General features: G+C 34.7%; 1 protein-coding gene and 2 non-coding genes across 3 annotated transcripts; 1 reads left to right on the plus strand and 2 right to left on the minus strand.

Annotated features, from left to right (window-relative positions):
• The first annotated feature begins 94 nt into the window (after nt 1-94).
• Nucleotides 95-13,418, plus strand: LOC128156813 (ER degradation-enhancing alpha-mannosidase-like protein 2). The gene is made up of 10 exons (XM_052819118.1): nt 95-207; nt 876-986; nt 6,587-6,732; nt 7,090-7,215; nt 7,770-7,981; nt 8,309-8,450; nt 8,607-8,731; nt 9,031-9,175; nt 11,367-11,488; nt 12,108-13,418. The coding sequence occupies exons 1-10, from the start codon at nt 107-109 to the stop codon at nt 13,401-13,403; spliced, it is 2,526 nt and encodes an 841-aa protein (XP_052675078.1). The 5' UTR covers nt 95-106; the 3' UTR covers nt 13,404-13,418.
• Nucleotides 480-554, minus strand: Trnas-aga (transfer RNA serine (anticodon AGA)). The gene has a single exon. It is a non-coding gene; the product is annotated as a tRNA-Ser (tRNA).
• Nucleotides 709-783, minus strand: Trnas-aga (transfer RNA serine (anticodon AGA)). The gene has a single exon. It is a non-coding gene; the product is annotated as a tRNA-Ser (tRNA).
• Nucleotides 13,419-17,155: the final 3,737 nt, after the last annotated feature.

Below are 17,155 nucleotides of genomic sequence, written 5' to 3' on the forward strand. Positions count from 1 at the left end.
TATATATAAATTGTCATATATTATATTCTATGACAGTTTTTAGTAAAATAAAAACCAATATTTTGTATTTTACGTTCATTAGTTTCATAACAAATCAGGGGCGACAATGAGGGAACGTGTCATCTGTGTATTTATTCTCTTTAATATAAACACTTTAACAGTCTGTTCACAGAGAAAAATTACCGAAGATGACATAAAATTATACAGGTAATATATTGTAAAGTAAATATTTACATGACAATTATCCTTCAACTTTCAGTAATGTTAGAAATGGAAAATCGTCTGCTGATGGATAGAGAAAATTCGAAACAAAACTTCACTGCCTTCTCACTGTGCAGTATATAACATTCTATTTAAGTTGATTCCAATGTTTTACGAAGAAATATTACATGTTTGAATTGATAAAGAGCGTTTATTTAAAAATGAATGCTATGATAAGTAATGATACTTGCATATGTAACGGGATGGGAGAAATAATGACGGACCAGACCGGGATTCGAACCCGGGCCCCCTGAATCTCTAGTCAGGTGCTCTACCAACTGAGCTATCTGGCGCCGGTATTCGAACCGGTCTGACCGTCACATTCCTCCCCCCTTAAATGATCTTCGTCCCCGAAGAACACCCCAGGCTCTTCCCCTGGCAGGAGTTAACCTGTCAGTTCCAGGGGTTGGTCACGGCACCAAATGTAACGGGATGGGAGAAATAATGACGGACCAGACCGGGATTCGAACCCGGGCCCCCTGAATCTCTAGTCAGGTGCTCTACCAACTGAGCTATCTGGCGCCGGTATTCGAACCGGTCTGACCGTCACACATATATGCAATGTTACGTCCGTCGTCAATATAATTGTGATTTTTTCCTTTAATATTTTGCAGAGAGAAAGTAGTGTCTATGTTTCATCATGCTTATGACGGATACATAAAATATGCTTATCCATATGATGAGTTGCGTCCTCTCACATGTGATGGCCATGACACTTGGGGGAGGTAAGGATGTATTTTTTTTCAATAGGCAAATAGAAAGACAAACATATGTTAGCTGCTGAATTACTGTATAGCTAAATAGATAATCTTTTAAAATACAGTCATCAAGTTCAGAAAGTGATATGTGTTAAATTCATGTGCAGAAAGATGGCCACCATTTTCTACCAGCAAACAAATAAATTTAAGAATTTTAGTTTAGAGGCATGAAAGAGGCATGCAGTCTGATTAAAACCACGTACCCTGTTTTCTTATTGTATCATTGTAAAAGAGGAGGGTAGTTTTAATCAGATTAGGTCATCATAATGATTGCTGCACTGGCAGTGAAGTCAGCTCTACCGGCAAGGTGTGTGTGAAAAGAAAATTATGACCAGCTGCACATTGATCCAATGGAATTTTTCAGTCAGAGTTTCTGTGAATGTTCAGTTGTATTCAAGAAAAGAAATTCGAAGTTTTTTGACTGTATTGTAAAAATTGTTTCTTAACTGCTCAAAGAGAACCTTTAAAAATGTCTTCAGATGAAAATTTCTCTCTGTTTATTTCAAACTAACTTGAAGCTGCTTGGTCCGATTTTATATCAAGTTTTATGCACGCTTTTAAATGATGATTTAATGATTATGCTTAGTATATGTATAATAATAGACATTGCAGTAGTTTTTTCTAGTTAATTAAGGTGGAAGGCTACATCGTCACAACATGTCTGACTTCCGTTCGAAACGCCATTGTGTTCCGGATTGATAACATTATGTCGTGGTACAAAATAGCTATACACCGTTTAATTGAACTCTTCTAATTAAGGAGATAAGATAGGAAATCACCAAAACGCTTAGAAAATATGTCAATTTTCTTCCTGTTTAAAGCTTTTAACTAACATTGATTATCAGCTGTTTTGTACGGAAAACGTGGAATCTAAATAATATACAGTTTCCCTGCTCTGCTGCTATATTGGCAATACATTTTTGTCATGTCATCTGCAACAGACGATCATACATATGTGACGGATTATCGATATAGGTAAGCAGATGTCAAATTTTCATTTAAACTATATATGTATGATGAATAATATGTTTTACGGTGTGACCGTTGGGGCGAGCGCAGAAGGAACCACACATCTGTCATCATTGTTAAATGCAACCCGTGGACTTGCCCTAACCAAAAAACTTTGGATTTGCCTCGAAAACTTTTACCACCGCAAGGAACCCGAAGTTATCAAACTTTTATTCCAATGTTCCCTTCCTAGGCTTATACTCTTAAACAAATTACCACTCAGTGGCGTCGGAAGCAAATTGAAAGTGGTTGGGGGGGGGGGGGGGGCTTGACTAATCCTCAGAAATCTTGAAAAGCAAAAAGAAAAAACCTAATTCCCAAAATCATGAAAATGCTAATTCGTGGGGGGGGGGGGGGGGGGGGGGGGGGGGGGGTGGAAGTATACCTATAGTTCCAAACAAATTTTTTACCTACCAAATCATGAAATACCTAAAAACCTTAGGCTAACCCCCCCCCTCCCCGGTTCCGACGCCTATGCGACCACTGAGCATTGTTAAACAGATTCATTAAAATATTTTGAGAAACACGAAGCCGTTTGGTTTTTTTTCATGTAAATACAATTATGTTTTATCATTCCTTTACCTTTTAATAATAATCATTAAAATCAGTAAACAATAGATTGTGTGTCTGTGTTATTTCTCATTTTGTTCCTTGTTGTTATCAGTGTTTTAATCATTTTCCTCTGTGACATCAATTTTGTTTTCAATCTTTTTAATTTTTTTACGCTATATAAGCGTTAATGTAGACGTGTGCCCTCACCCTTTTCTAGTGTGTGATATCCAATATTATTGAAAGGTTTGACCACGTATGCAACTATAACAAATACATGTACAATGTAGATATTTTAACAGTTTAATTTTTTTCTTTTATTTATTCATTCAGTACAAAATGACGTGGCTGCACGTAGATCTAATAATGATTGGACTTTTCTGTTTTAATTATTTTTTGTCACCTACGGTACCTAACGTATGCATATATGATCTGATTGGATCAATATGACAGTAAATTTAGAATATGGAACTTGCATATGTATTTACTGAGCAAAAAAAAAATCATCAAAACAAAACTAATTAGCCAAAGAATCACCGTTAACACTGATACTGAGTACTTCCTACACGTTATATTCAGTACAGATGCTTGATCCACCTCTAAATGTATCGCGGGAAATTAAAACGCGAGATCACTGTGACGTCATTCTAAACTTTCTTTTGCTCGACAGTTTTCGTAAATTGTCGGACAAATTCGGGCAGGGAAATGCATGTCAGCAAGAGTTCAGATAGGTACGTACGTTTTTTTTAACGTTAGCATATGTGCTATTTACTTCAATTTTATAAAAGGATTTTTTATTGTTAAATGAAAATGATGTATGCGATTTAGAGGTAAGAATTTTCCTTAGAAACGCTTCCTGTTCCACCATGTTGCTATGCACTGCAAAGGATCATTGGGATAGTAGAACTTTTTCACGTGGCCTCATAAAAATTTCTTTGAACAATGTGCAGATTTCAACTCGAATTTCCTCCGTTCGTATACGTTGTCTATGGAGCTCGCTATGCGAGCGGCACTTCGCGCCGCCTCGCTGCGCTCGCTATAAAACGAAAGTACCGTAGTACGATCTCTTGAATTGATTCTAACTTTCCAAATTAAAAAAAACATTTGCAGTAAAAGACTTTCATTGAAACTTTGACATTAAACTAATGTATTTTGATTAACATAAATACAGCTAGGTAGCAATAGCAGTGGAAGCCCGGATTTGCAAGCCAAATGAGGGAAAGACAGAAGTCTGAAAAGGAGCATGTTTTTCATTTCCACACATGCATGTGTATCACTATGGACATCTAATGTATGTATTAATATACGTTTGGTTGTTGTTTATAATTGCTATTGTATATAAAAAAGTAAAAGGCAATTTATAATATAATTAACTACTTATATTTTGTTTTAAAGAGTTAAATATATAATATGTTTTACGGTGCTACCGTTCTGGCGAGTGCAGCAAGAATTACACATACTGTACCTTGCATCATTGTCAACTTATAGTTTTATTTAGGTATCAACGAACGTCAAAGAATTTTTGAGAGAGTATTGCTCTACAATAAGTATGCCAAATGTACTAATTTTAATGGTTATGATATATACAGCGCAACCCCCTACCCAGAGAGAGAGAGAGAGAGAGAGAGAGAGAGAGAGAGAGAGAGAGAGAGAGAGCCCGGTACCTGTTTGTAGGTGTGTAATTTCCCACTTTTATTTAATGGTCTGACTATATGCAATATCTACATAATTTTTTAACTGTTTATTTTTTCATTTTATTCCTTTTTATTTAGTTCAAAATGTCCTATTGTTTATTTCCTTCCTATTCATATACTTACCTGCCTACTGCACGGTACATGCATGCACAATTACTTTAAAAATGGATCGACATGACAGTAAAGTATGGCCCTTGTTAGTTTATATATATATATAAAATCTCTATATTAAAAAAAGATTAAAAACAAATCATATGTCAATGAGGCAGGTATCGCAGACTATATTGAAATAGCCAGTACACTCATTACAGATGTTTGATCCACCTCTAAATTTTTCGCGGGAAATATAGCGCGAGTGCACTGTGACGTCATCCATGACTTTGTTCGTCTTTGTTTACGTTTCTCGACTCAATACGAAGGTATGGAAGCATGTAACAAATCTTTTGAGTCTCGCCAAAGCATATGCGGTACTCAAAACGTGTCTTCAAACTTTAAGTCACCGTAAATTACGAGTTGAAAGTCGGCCATTTTTGGCATAGCACCACGGGTGAAAACATTAGAGAGCATTATGGGACGTAGACAAAAAATTTTGTTTGATGAACTGTAGGTTTAGCTCGTTCTTTTTCCCGCGCACACTGGTTCTTAGAGCTCGCTTCGCTAGCCGGCGCTGCGCGCCGGCGAGCTGCGCTCGCTATAATGCATTCATCAAAAGTATAATTTTTCAGCTTCAAACATTATCAGAAGCACTATCAATCTTATATCTACATATTTAGCATAGACTTGTTCCTTTTTTTAATTTTTCTTCGTGATTTTTCTTAATTAAAAAATTGATCCCAAGATATTTGAGACCATGTAAAATAAAGAAAGACAACTCTTAAACAGGATCTTTCATACCAAGATTTTTGCAATAATTAAGTATTTCCTTTAATTTTTCAATTTCATTCAATTTCTTTTCTTCATCCCATTGACCGACGAATATTGTTTATATTTTCAGGCTTTTGTGGGATTTTGTCCAGCAGTTTGCCTTAAAAGAATTTTTTTATATTTTAGTTTCATATTTATGTGGATTCCAATAAAAATCATACAAACTTTATTCATGATTTTTTTGTTTTTCATTTCTAAACTTAATAACATTTCACTTTCATAAGAATTTTAAAACAGAAATGTTTAAAATTTTGATAAATAAGGGGTTATCTGGAACCAGACTGATATTTTAAAAATTCTCTAGAAAATAGTGTACTGTATTTTGAGGTCTATTATTGTTGAATACTGTGCCTAGTATTGGTAACAAATGCATGCAACAAAAATCTCCTACACTTATTTGGTGTAGAGATCCACCTTAAGCCAAATTTCAATGAAGAAAAATATGTACAAAATTTGCTGACAAACAAACAACATAAAAGGGTACCGCATTATTTCGCCTCATGTTAAATTTCACCCCTGACAACGAGACGGATATGGTTGTATTACGACTTTGACATCCCATTAAATAAAGGTCGAAATAATCAGACAAATTACAAATAAACATGTGTACGTTTTGTTTGCTAATATTTCTGAAGTTTGCTTTCTTTACAATCGATTTATAGCATGCGGGTTGAATAACCCCAATCATTCGGGGGACGAAACCAAACGGTTTCCTTTTCTAAGAATTCCTGTGATGCACTTTGGTTTGTTTTTTCGCTTGCCCAAAAAGAAATTATTTTTATTTACTTTGAATATTTCTAACTTTGAAAGGAGACTGATTCTGCTCGTGTAGATAGGAGAAAGTCCATAACTTTCTAAGATAAATGGTTTGTATGGAAAAAAATTTGATACTGTAATAACAAAAAAATCAGACCAAGCAGCTTTAATATTAGTATTTCATCTGAAGGACAAAGTTATTTTTCAGGAATATGGTTATAATATTACTTTGAATCACAAATTCACAATGCTCTTAGTTGAGACATATTACAATGAGTAGGTGTAGAAAATATTTATCTGTATACATACTGGTATAAAGCAGTTTTGTGATAAGTATTTAATTATAATCTGTACATTATTATAAGCATGAATATAATTATTATACATGTATTGTTTGTTTAATTAAATTTGTTTTTTTTTTCAAATGAAAACCCAGAAAGCTGGATACCAATACAGAATTATAGATACATGTACAAGAAAAGAATAAAAACCAGTTTCCTTTTTTAGAGAATAGACACATATGTATTAGTTATACACTAGCTGTGTCTTTAATGTAGCAGAAATCACTTGAAAATGAACATTCCTGAAGTGTAATCAATGTAATTATTTCATTTAAATTTTTTTCTTTTTACACAGCTATTCACTAACCCTGATAGATGCATTAGACACATTAGCTATAATGGGGAACTACACAGAATTCCGACGAGTGGCTGAATTGGTCATAGATAAAATGAATTTTGATCTTGACATAAATGCATCAGTTTTTGAAACCAATATCAGAAGTAAGTACAGCTTATACTTAAACTATAGAGCACAGTTTGGAATAAAAATTGGAAGTACTTAAGTACATGCATGGATTAGTATTAAATGATATTTATATTTTCTACTTTCCATTTTCAAAGTGTTTTGTTTATGTAATAAATACAATGCAATACATTTTATTAATGCTACATGTATTAACGATACTTTGTTTAATAACTTTCTGAAATACATCCTTACTAAATGGTCTATTGTCTCACTCATTCAGTTTCCTAGTTAAATTTACCAAGAAATAAAATGATTTATAAAAAATGCATGCATTAATTTTGTATGTTCGTTGTGTCTCTTAACATTAAGTATTCAGGTGCCTTCTCCTACAGTTTTAGGGGGTCTGTTATCTGCCCATCTGTTCACAAAGAGGGCGGGCATGGAGGTAGAGCCAGGCTGGCCCTGTACTGGCCCACTATTACGGCTTGCGGAGGACGTGGCCAGGCGGCTACTTCCAGGTACTGTTGATTGACACAAGTTAAGTATAAAGACTATTAGCTCAAAAGGCCAAAAACTTTTAATGATGAGTGTCTCAGTCATTGCGGCGTGGTCTCAAATGCTACTGAATTGATTAATGCAATTGACAATGTGAAGGGAAATAACTTAAGTTATTTTTTATTATAGTAATAAAATAATGATCAAATTGTCATGCTCCGCTATTTAAATGAATCTTGCAAATGAAAATAAAATACCTGCCTGCTGCATTACATTCTTAGAATTTTGCAGGAAAACTAAAGGTTGTTTCATTTTTGCCAAAGCAATTTATTATTTACCGGTACATTATTGTTATGGTTATACAGTGTAGTGGAATGTTATCAGAGAAAAGTGTACAAAAGTACATACATGCTTGTACAATTGTTGGAATTAGAGCTAAAATTTAAACATGTTGCAGTATATTTGATACCATATATATTTTAGAAAATTTAAAGTTTTTTGTTGTAATGAAAAGTTCTGTATATTAGATAAATTTAAGTTGGATTAATTGAAACATAACATTGACTATTCCCACCAGCATTTGACACACCAACGGGCATGCCTTATGGTACAGTTAATCTTCGACATGGCGTACCCAAGGGAGAGACAACTGTTACATGTACAGCAGGAGTGGGTACCTTTCTGATTGAGTTTGGGACGTTAAGTCGATTAATTGGAGACCCTGTGTTTGAAAAAGTGGCAGTAAGAGCATTGCGAGCTCTGTGGAATGCAAAATCTTCTCTAGACTTGGTATGTGAATACATTAACTTAATGGCTGTACTGAGCAGCAATGCTCTTGTTTTCTATACATAATTAGTTTTCTTTCATTTGACTATTCTCTCTCATTTTACACCATTTAAATCGTAAAAAAAAAAATATAATCTCGAACTTTGATGTAATGATATTCATGGATATTGGTTATATCAAAGTGATTTGAAAGACCCAATCACTATTGTAGTTGTAACCATAGTATTATATTGTTGTTCAACCATAGTATCTCGAGTCTTCAGATATCGTGAAGACTTTTTTTTCGGATAATGAGGTTTGATTGTGATTTGATTACTGTTTGATTGACAGGTTGGCAATCATATTGACGTAGCAACAGGTAAATGGACAGCCCTGGACTCTGGAATTGGAGGTGGAATTGATTCCTACTTTGAGTACCTTGTGAAGGGAGCCATTATGTTTGATATCCCAGAGCTACTGGAACATTTCAGAGGTAAAATTCCAGAATTCTTTTTAAAGGATCATGAATACTCTTTCCATCTTTTCACCACCGGTACACAAGACTTTGTACTTATTTATGGTGAAAAGAAATATTTTCTCATAGAAAAGGCTACCTGGGTCATCTATATGTACTTTTGTATTGGAATAGTTTATGAAAAAGCCATTGTGAAGCATGTGAAGAGAGAAGACTGGTATATGTGGGCACACATGTCCAAAGGAGGGATAACTCTTCCAATGTTTACCTCATTAGATGCATATTGGCCAGGAATTCAGGTAATTCACTGCTATAGATGTAAGAGAAAAATAATTTTAAAAATCTAAGATATGATCGAGATTTTTTTTATGATCCGATTGAGACTTGTGGTTTCAGATGTACTTTTTCCTTGCTTGATTAAACAGAATTGTCTTTTGACAATTTAATACTAGTAATTTCAATCATTTGTTATTCCTAAAAGCTTCTATTCAACTGAATCCTAATTTTTCTTATTTCCTGCTGAACTACAGGAGTTAGGCTAGCAAAATATTTAAAAAAAAAAGAAAAACTCAGCATACTAATTGTCTTTATTTTTCAGAGCTTATTAGGTGATGTAGATAGTGCTATGAAGACTATCCACAACTTCCATCAAGTCTGGAGACAGTTTGGTTTTTTACCTGAATACTACAACATCCCTAAGAGTGAGGCCCACACAGGGAGGGAGGGGTATCCACTTAGGCCAGGTATTTCATTGATTTTGTTTTCAAATGTATAAAACACACATACAGAAAAAAAAATATTTCTTTTAATTTTTTTTTTCTTTTAAATCTTACACTGAGAGTACTGAGTTTTCTACAGGGACCTAATCGTTTTTAGCTCACCTGAGCCAAAGGCTCAAGTGAGCTTTTCTGATCACAATTTGTCCGTTGTCTGTCGTTGTCGTTGATGTCGTCGTTGTCGTTGTTAACTTTTCACATTTTCATCTTCTTCTCAAGAACCACTGGACAGATTTCAACCAAATTTGGCACAAAGCACCACTAGGTGAAGGGGATTCAAGTTTGTTCAAATGAAGTGCCACGCCCTTTTTAAAGGGGAGATAATTGAGAATTATTATAAATTTGTTGGTATTTTTCAAAAATCTTCTTCTCAAAAACTATTCAGCCGGAAAAGCTTAAACTTGTGTGGAGGCATCCTCAGGTAGTGTAGATTCACGTTTGTTCAAATCATGGTCCCCGGGGGTAGGGAGGGGCCACAAGAGGGGGATCAAGTTTTACATAGGAATATATAGAGAAAATATTTAAAAATCTTCTTCTCAAAAACTATTAGGCCAGAAAAGCTCAAACTAAATTGGAAGCATGCTCAGGAAGTGTAGATTCAAGTTTGTTCAAATCATGGTTCCCGGGGGTAGGGTGAGGCCACAATTGGGGGATCAAAATGTATATAGGAATATATGGAGAAAATCTTTTAAAATCATCTTCTCAAAAACTATTAGGCTAAAAATGGTCAAATTTAAATGGAAGCATCCTCAGGAAGTGTAGATTCAAAATTGTTCAAATCATGGTCCCCGGGGGTAGGGTGGGGCCACAATTGGGGGATCAAGTTTTACATAGGAATATATAGAGAAAATCTTTTAAAATCCTCTTCTCAAAAACTATTTGGCCAGATAAGCTCAAATTAAAATGGAAGCATCCTCAGGTAGTGCAGATTTAAGTCTGTTCAAATGATGATCCCTGGGGGAAGGGTGGGGCCACAATTGGGGGATCAGGTTTTACATAGGAATATATATAGAGAAAATCTTTAAAAGTCTTATTCTCAAAATCTATTAGGCCAGATAAGCTCAAATTAAAATGGAAGCATCTTCAGGTAGTGTAGATTCACGTTTTTTCGAATCATAGTCCCCGGGGGTAGGGTGGGGACACAATTGGGGGATCAATTTTTACATAAGAGTATATAGAGAAATCTTTAAAAAAAATTCTTTTAATAACTATTTGGCCAAGAAATCTCAAATTTGTAACCATCCTCAGATAATGTAGATTCAAGTTTGTTCAAATCATGGTCCCTAGGGGTAGGGCGGGGCCACAATGGGGGATACCTTTTTATATAAAGAGAAAATCTTTAAAAGTCTTCTTCTCAAAAGTATTAGGCCAGGAAAGCCCAAATTTGAGTGGAGGCATCCCCAGATCATATAGATTCAAGTTTGTTTAAATAATAGTCCAGGGGTAGGGTGAGGCCACAATGGGGGATGAAATTTTACTTAGGAATATATAGAGAAAATATTTCAAAATCTTCTTTTTAAAGACTATTCGAGTGATGGCGGTTTGAATTTTTACATAGGAATATATAGAAAAAATCTTTAAAAATATTCTGGGAAAGTTTTTGGTCCAAAACTCAGTACTTAGTGTGAAAGCACAGGTTATGAGATTAAAGGTAGATTTAAGTTTGATGAAACCATGATTCCCTAGAGAATAGTGGGGCCACGAAATGGGGGGGGGGGTATATAGGAATGGAGAAAAATCTTAGAGGTACAACAACAAAAGGGGCTTGGTATTTACCAAAAAATAAGAGGTGGAGAAAAATTGGCAGATTTTCAATTTTTTTTTAGCAAGATCTACTGTACTCAGTTTTCAAGATATTTTGATACTGTAATGCTAATTTGATCAGAATTAAGGTAATTGTTGCTCAGGTGAGCGATGTGGCCCCTGGGCCTCTTGTTAACTTATTTTCATATATTTTTTTAAAATCCCACGAGTAATTGGTAAACCAAAACTAAAAGTAATACATGTATCTAAAATATAATTATGTATTTTATAATTTGGGAAAATTATGTTTAAGAAATGCAGTAAATGTACTGGGTAATTCCCTTACCAATCTTAGTAGTTGTATAACTGAGTGACCATAACGTGCCATTCTTTACACAGCTTATATTATTTTTAGAACTGATAGAAAGTGCTGTATATCTCTACCAAGCCACCAAAGATCCCTTCTTACTTGAGATAGGGATTGACATGTTGGAAGCCATTGAACACAGCACAAAGACAAAATGTGGATATGCAACTGTGAGTATATTACCGGTAGTTTTCCTCACAAAAAAATCTTGTTTATTGTTAGTACATGTACTGCCTCATAATTTGTCCTATTAATTAAAAAAAAGATCAGTTTGAATGCAAGTATGCTCCCAAATTATTTTGAACAACATTGTACATGTATGAAAAAAATATGTAGTTTATATGTAAAGAGAGCAAGTTATGAATAAACATTTATGTTTTTGCATGTCAGAAGAATAGAAAAAGGATAAAAAAAAATCTTAATTTTTTTCTGAAGACCAGAGTGAAAGTATGATTAAGTGCATACTGTAGAATCATTTAATTTCCTGGGGGCCATTTTTCGTGAATTGTGGGATTTTTGGTTATTCATGGGGATGTAATTTTGTGGATGCGTTGGTTTTTAGTTTCAGTAGAAATACTAAATCTTTATAATTAGTTTTCGTCGAGGATGTAAATTCATGGGTAAGGGCTACCCACGAATACGACAAAAATTGAGCCACCTTGAATTCTAATGATTCCACAGTATATTGTAGACTGGCATGTTTAGAAGAAGTGAATGGTAATGATTACATTCTGTTTATATAACTATTATATAACTATCTATAACAGTGCCCCTTGTTCACAAATTTAGGTTAAAAATGTAAACACACACCAGCTAGACAATAGAATGGAGAGTTTTTTCCTAGCAGAGACAACAAAATACCTGTATTTGTTGTTTGATCCTGACAACTTTATTCACAACAATGGCAGCAGAGGAACAGTTATTCAGACACCAAATGGAGAATGTGTGATAGACGCAGGTGGATATTTTTTCACCTCAGAAGCTCACCCTATTGATGCAGCCTCGGTTTATTGCTGTAGTACCCAGAAGAAACAAGACGATGCAGTGCTGCAGAAAATGCATGATAACCTGAACCTGCTCTCACTGTTCAACATTGAAGATGAGGAAACAAGGTTCCGAGGACAAAAACTGAAATCCTTTACACAAGATTTACATGGTGACAAACTTGGAGAATTAAATTATGAATTGCCCTCTGATGGCTTGTCTTCAGAAAATGGATTTCAGAACTCTGTGATTGAAATATTGTCTAATTACCTGAAAACATCAGATAATGCGGATAACACTTTATTGAAGTTGGGGGCTAGTTTAGAGTTGCTCAAATCACAAATTTCCACATTAGAATCAACAAAATCCAAGGACACAGAAAACTTTATGAGTGATGTGGAAGTGGAAGTCGATTTGAGAAAAACCACAAATGGTGAGAACGTTGAAGGAAGCGTGGGATCAAAGGATTCCATGAAAAGTGAGCCAGTATCAAACACAGAGCAGCAGAAAGGGGATAGACAATTTAAACCAGAGCCACCTATCCCCACATCAAATGTGGTGCCGGACAAAGCAGAAGCACCACCCAGTGGACCTAAAGAAGAGATTGTGAAGGGATTGGGGGGTGGAACTGATTTATCCACGGATGGTGATTCATTGGAGAAAGACAAAACTGTTGAACATCATGAAAGCATTACAAATGACAGCAAAAGAATTCAAAGTGAAAGTGAAAACAGGAATATGCAACAAGCAGAAGCCCCTAAGACTGTTGTTCTGAGTGTAAAAACTGATAGTACTGGACAAGCCAGTGTGCAGACTAGTGACAACGTGCAGTCTAATGCTAAGCATGTGCATCATATTAATAACTTCAAAACAGTAAAAAAGAATAATTTATTTAACTTAAAAAGTTTATATAATATATTAGGAACTGGACAGCAAAAGGAAACTGTTCCTAATCCAAATATATACCATTTATATCAAACAATTAATCATTACCCATTACAATACTTACAGAAACCAGAATTAATGGTCTGTAAAGCTCAGCCATTCCATATGCGATTATCAGTTAGAGGTGAAATGTTTACTAACAAAGATACCGAATAAATCATTTATTTATTAGCTATATAGATTTTTAATTTTTTTAAAATGAGGCATAAATGATAAGTTATATCACAAATTTTTATTAGGTCTGCAGGCACTCTATAGTGATCAGTCTGTCCGTCCGTCCATCCATTCATCTGTCTGTCCAAGTTTGCTTGCCTGGAGCATAGCTTCTCTCCCCTTGGTCCAATCGTGCTCATACCGCACCCACAGAGTGCCTTTGGGTTAAGTGTTTGCAGTGGCCTTGAACCATGTTTCTAGGTCTAAGGTTAAGGTCATAGCAGAATTATATATAAAATCCTCGTCCAGGAATATCTTTTCTCCATTTGATCCAATCTGTCTTATACTTCACTCACAGATTGTCAAAAAAATTCACAAAAAAATCAAAGAGTGTGCAGTGACCTTGAATATGTTTGGTAGGTAAAGGGTCAAAGTCATATTGGACCACACAAAAATCCTTTTCTCAGAGCATTTATACTTTCCACTTAGCCCTATTGGCTCATACTACATACAACAGAGCTTTATGGGTTGAGGGTGTGTAGTGACCTTGAACCAATTTTCAAGGTCAGCTGTGAAGGTTATAGCAAAATTACACTCAGGTGACTTAAAGCAATTGGTCTTCGTCCGTTGTTGTGCGTTAACAATTTACATTTTTAACTTCTTTTTGAAAACTACAAGGCCTGGCTCTACCACTCCCAGGGCGCCACGGGCTGGGCAAAATATGCAAAAAAATCCAAATATTCAAAAATCTTCTTCTCTACTCCCACACATGTATTAAGGAAAAATATGAATGTATGGTTATGATTTTCATGAAGCCCTCTACCAAAATGTGAAATTCATGGCCCCTGGGTCAGGGGTTCAGGAGTCTAGGGCAAATATGGCTATTTAATTATTTAGTAAACATGTATTAGATCTTGGAAAATCATCTTCTCTACTTCCATATATATTTGATAAAAACTAAATGTATGGTTATGATGTCCATGAAGTCTTCTACCTAAATTGTGAGATTCATGGCCCCTGGGTCAGGGGTTCAGCCTGTGGGGGGGGGGGGGGCAATATGGCCATATAGTTTTAATGCATATTATGTTTACAAATCTTCTTATAAACTCTCACACATCTGTAAGAAAGACTGACTTCATAACTATGTTAACCAGGAAGTCCTATTAAAATTATAAATTTTATGTCCCTTAGACAATGGATGTTGACTCTAGGGCGGGGCCAAAATGGATGTATAGTGTTAATGCATTTAATGTTTAAACATTATCTTCTCTACTCCCACACACCTGTAGGGAAACCTGAATTCATTATTTTGTAGACTAGGAAGTCCTCTACCAAAATTTTTAGATTTCATTTCCCCAAAGGTAGGGGTTTTGAATATAGGGCAGGACCAAAACACTCATATAGTGGATAGGGTTTGGATTCTTAATGCAGGGTGTGGCCAAAAGCATGGTCATTTTGTGTTAATGTATAGAGAATGTTTAAAAAAGGTCTACTGACACAGAATAAAAACTGACTGCATATTTAGAAAAAAAAAACCATTATTAAAGCTGTCATCTTTTATAATATTTCATGCCACCTACATGTAAGGCAAGTGTTATGGCTGGGAGAAGGGGGTATATTTGTGTTGTCATTTTATTCTGCTCAGGAATTTCAATGAAAGAAATGAGATAATTCACATTCGTGTGTATTTAGAAAAGAAAAAGAATGTATCAAAGTTAAGATATTGTGAAAGTTAATTAAGTTATCTTCCCTTGCTTCTTCATAATGGAGTTATCTTCCCGTCTTCTTCATAATGGAGTAATTAATCATTAAATATAATGTAATTAAGAATTTGTTTGGTCAAAACAACTGTGCAAGTATTTTTATTTATTGAACCCCCCCCCCAGTTTTTTAAGTCTTTAAATAAATAAATAAACTCATTAATAGTTAAAGTATTAAATGGCTAACCAAAATCACTGATAAACAGTACATGTAAAATGAGTTTGTTTTGTATAACAGATGGTGTTTTATCATACACTTATGGATGAAAATTCAGAAGTTTGATCAGAAGTGAAAAGTATAATTAAGCTTTCATATTCTCTTATGTTTTTGTTTGCCCACAGGGAGAGTGTCTGCCCCTGGGGATGGGGGGTGGGGGTGGGAGGTTGTTTTAATAAAACATGTCTACTAGCCATCTTTTTTTAGATTATCTAAGAAAACATAATTATACACATAAAACCTATCTTGAAAGCTAACAAATATGGAAAAATTATTTTCAACTATTTTCTTGTAACTTTTCAATATCGGGTCATGCATTTATGATCTAATATGATCTTAAAGTTTTTCGCTAAAATTATAGGTTTCACAGTCCTTTTTGAAAGATTTCAGGCAGGAAAGTGGTCGTCATTATAATATTTAAATTTTTTTTTACTCCAGAATGAAATTTAATTAAATGCATATATGAGACTCCTCGACAAGTTTGTGTATTTCCTACTGGCCTATTGTTAAAGAGCATATGTATATACACTCCGCTTAACCCTATTTGGTTAATACTTTAACTAAACATAGCTTTTTTGTTAATGGCATGCAGTGACCTTGAACCAAGTCAATGTGAAGGTCATAGCAGATCTCTTTATAATCAGTTTTAGACCGTAGATTATTTTCCAGATGCTTAATCTGGGTCAAATTGAACAAAAATGTATGTAAGGGGTAATGAGATTGATTTAGAAGATTTCTAAGTTATAGGTCAAGGTCAAAGCAAAATTCTCTGCAATTGTTTTATCCTATTGTCCATTATTTAAGCGGGGCCCTTTGAGATGGTCATCATCTCAATGTTGTCTAGTTTGATTGTAGTTTAAGTATTTATACAATGTGATTTGCATGCTCAACAAAGCTAAGCTTTTGCATGGTGTTTCTGTAACATGGTCTTTTATTTGATTAATTTTAACATATTTTATTGAGAATCAAAAGGATTAGCTAGGCAACAGGCTATGCCTATGTTAACCCTCTCCAGAATACAACATGGTGTTCTATGAGTACATCGCCAACTTTAACTTAACTTGGCTTAAAGCATCCTTGGGTGAAGAACTGTAAAGTCCAATCAACTGAAGGACCATGTTCCCACCTTTAAGAAGATATGATTAGGAAATAATGTAATACAGGGTATGTTGGAGGTTTTATATTTTGAGCGTTGGCTTAGTTCTAAAGTGTTGACCATGCTTAGGAAATAATGTAATACAGGGTATGTTGGAGGTTTTATATTTTGAGCGTTGGCTTAGTTCTAAAGTGTTGACCATGCTCAGACGGAATGTTATACACATAACATCCGTAACTCTCCTGGATTTCATATAACAAAAAAAAAATAAATAAATAAACCAGATACTTTAAGAAACCCCGTTTTTTTATTTTTGATGATGCATTAAAATCCTCAAGCATGATGACTGTGTGGCTGTTTGTGCAGTTCGCTGGGTTAGCTTGTTAACTGAAAAAATATATACAAGCAAATAGTAAACTATACAAGGATGTTGTCAAGAGGTCGACCTTCTTGTTAATTAAGGGAATCTTCACTCTAACTTTTTAGAAACGGTCATACCCCCCTCCCCCCACACACACAGATTGTAAGATTTAAGTGGGATTTTTTAACCACTATGACTGGGTTAGAAACTTGATTAAATACTTGGCAAACTAAAGTGTACGTTATCATAAGCTACACATGTATCAAGCAAGTTATTTAAAAACTACTGATATTTTGTGATCATACGCCATTCGCAGATTCA

Source organism: Crassostrea angulata, chromosome 1 (genome assembly GCF_025612915.1).
Source record: "Crassostrea angulata isolate pt1a10 chromosome 1, ASM2561291v2, whole genome shotgun sequence".
Classification (NCBI taxonomy): Eukaryota; Metazoa; Mollusca; class Bivalvia; order Ostreida; family Ostreidae; genus Magallana; species Magallana angulata.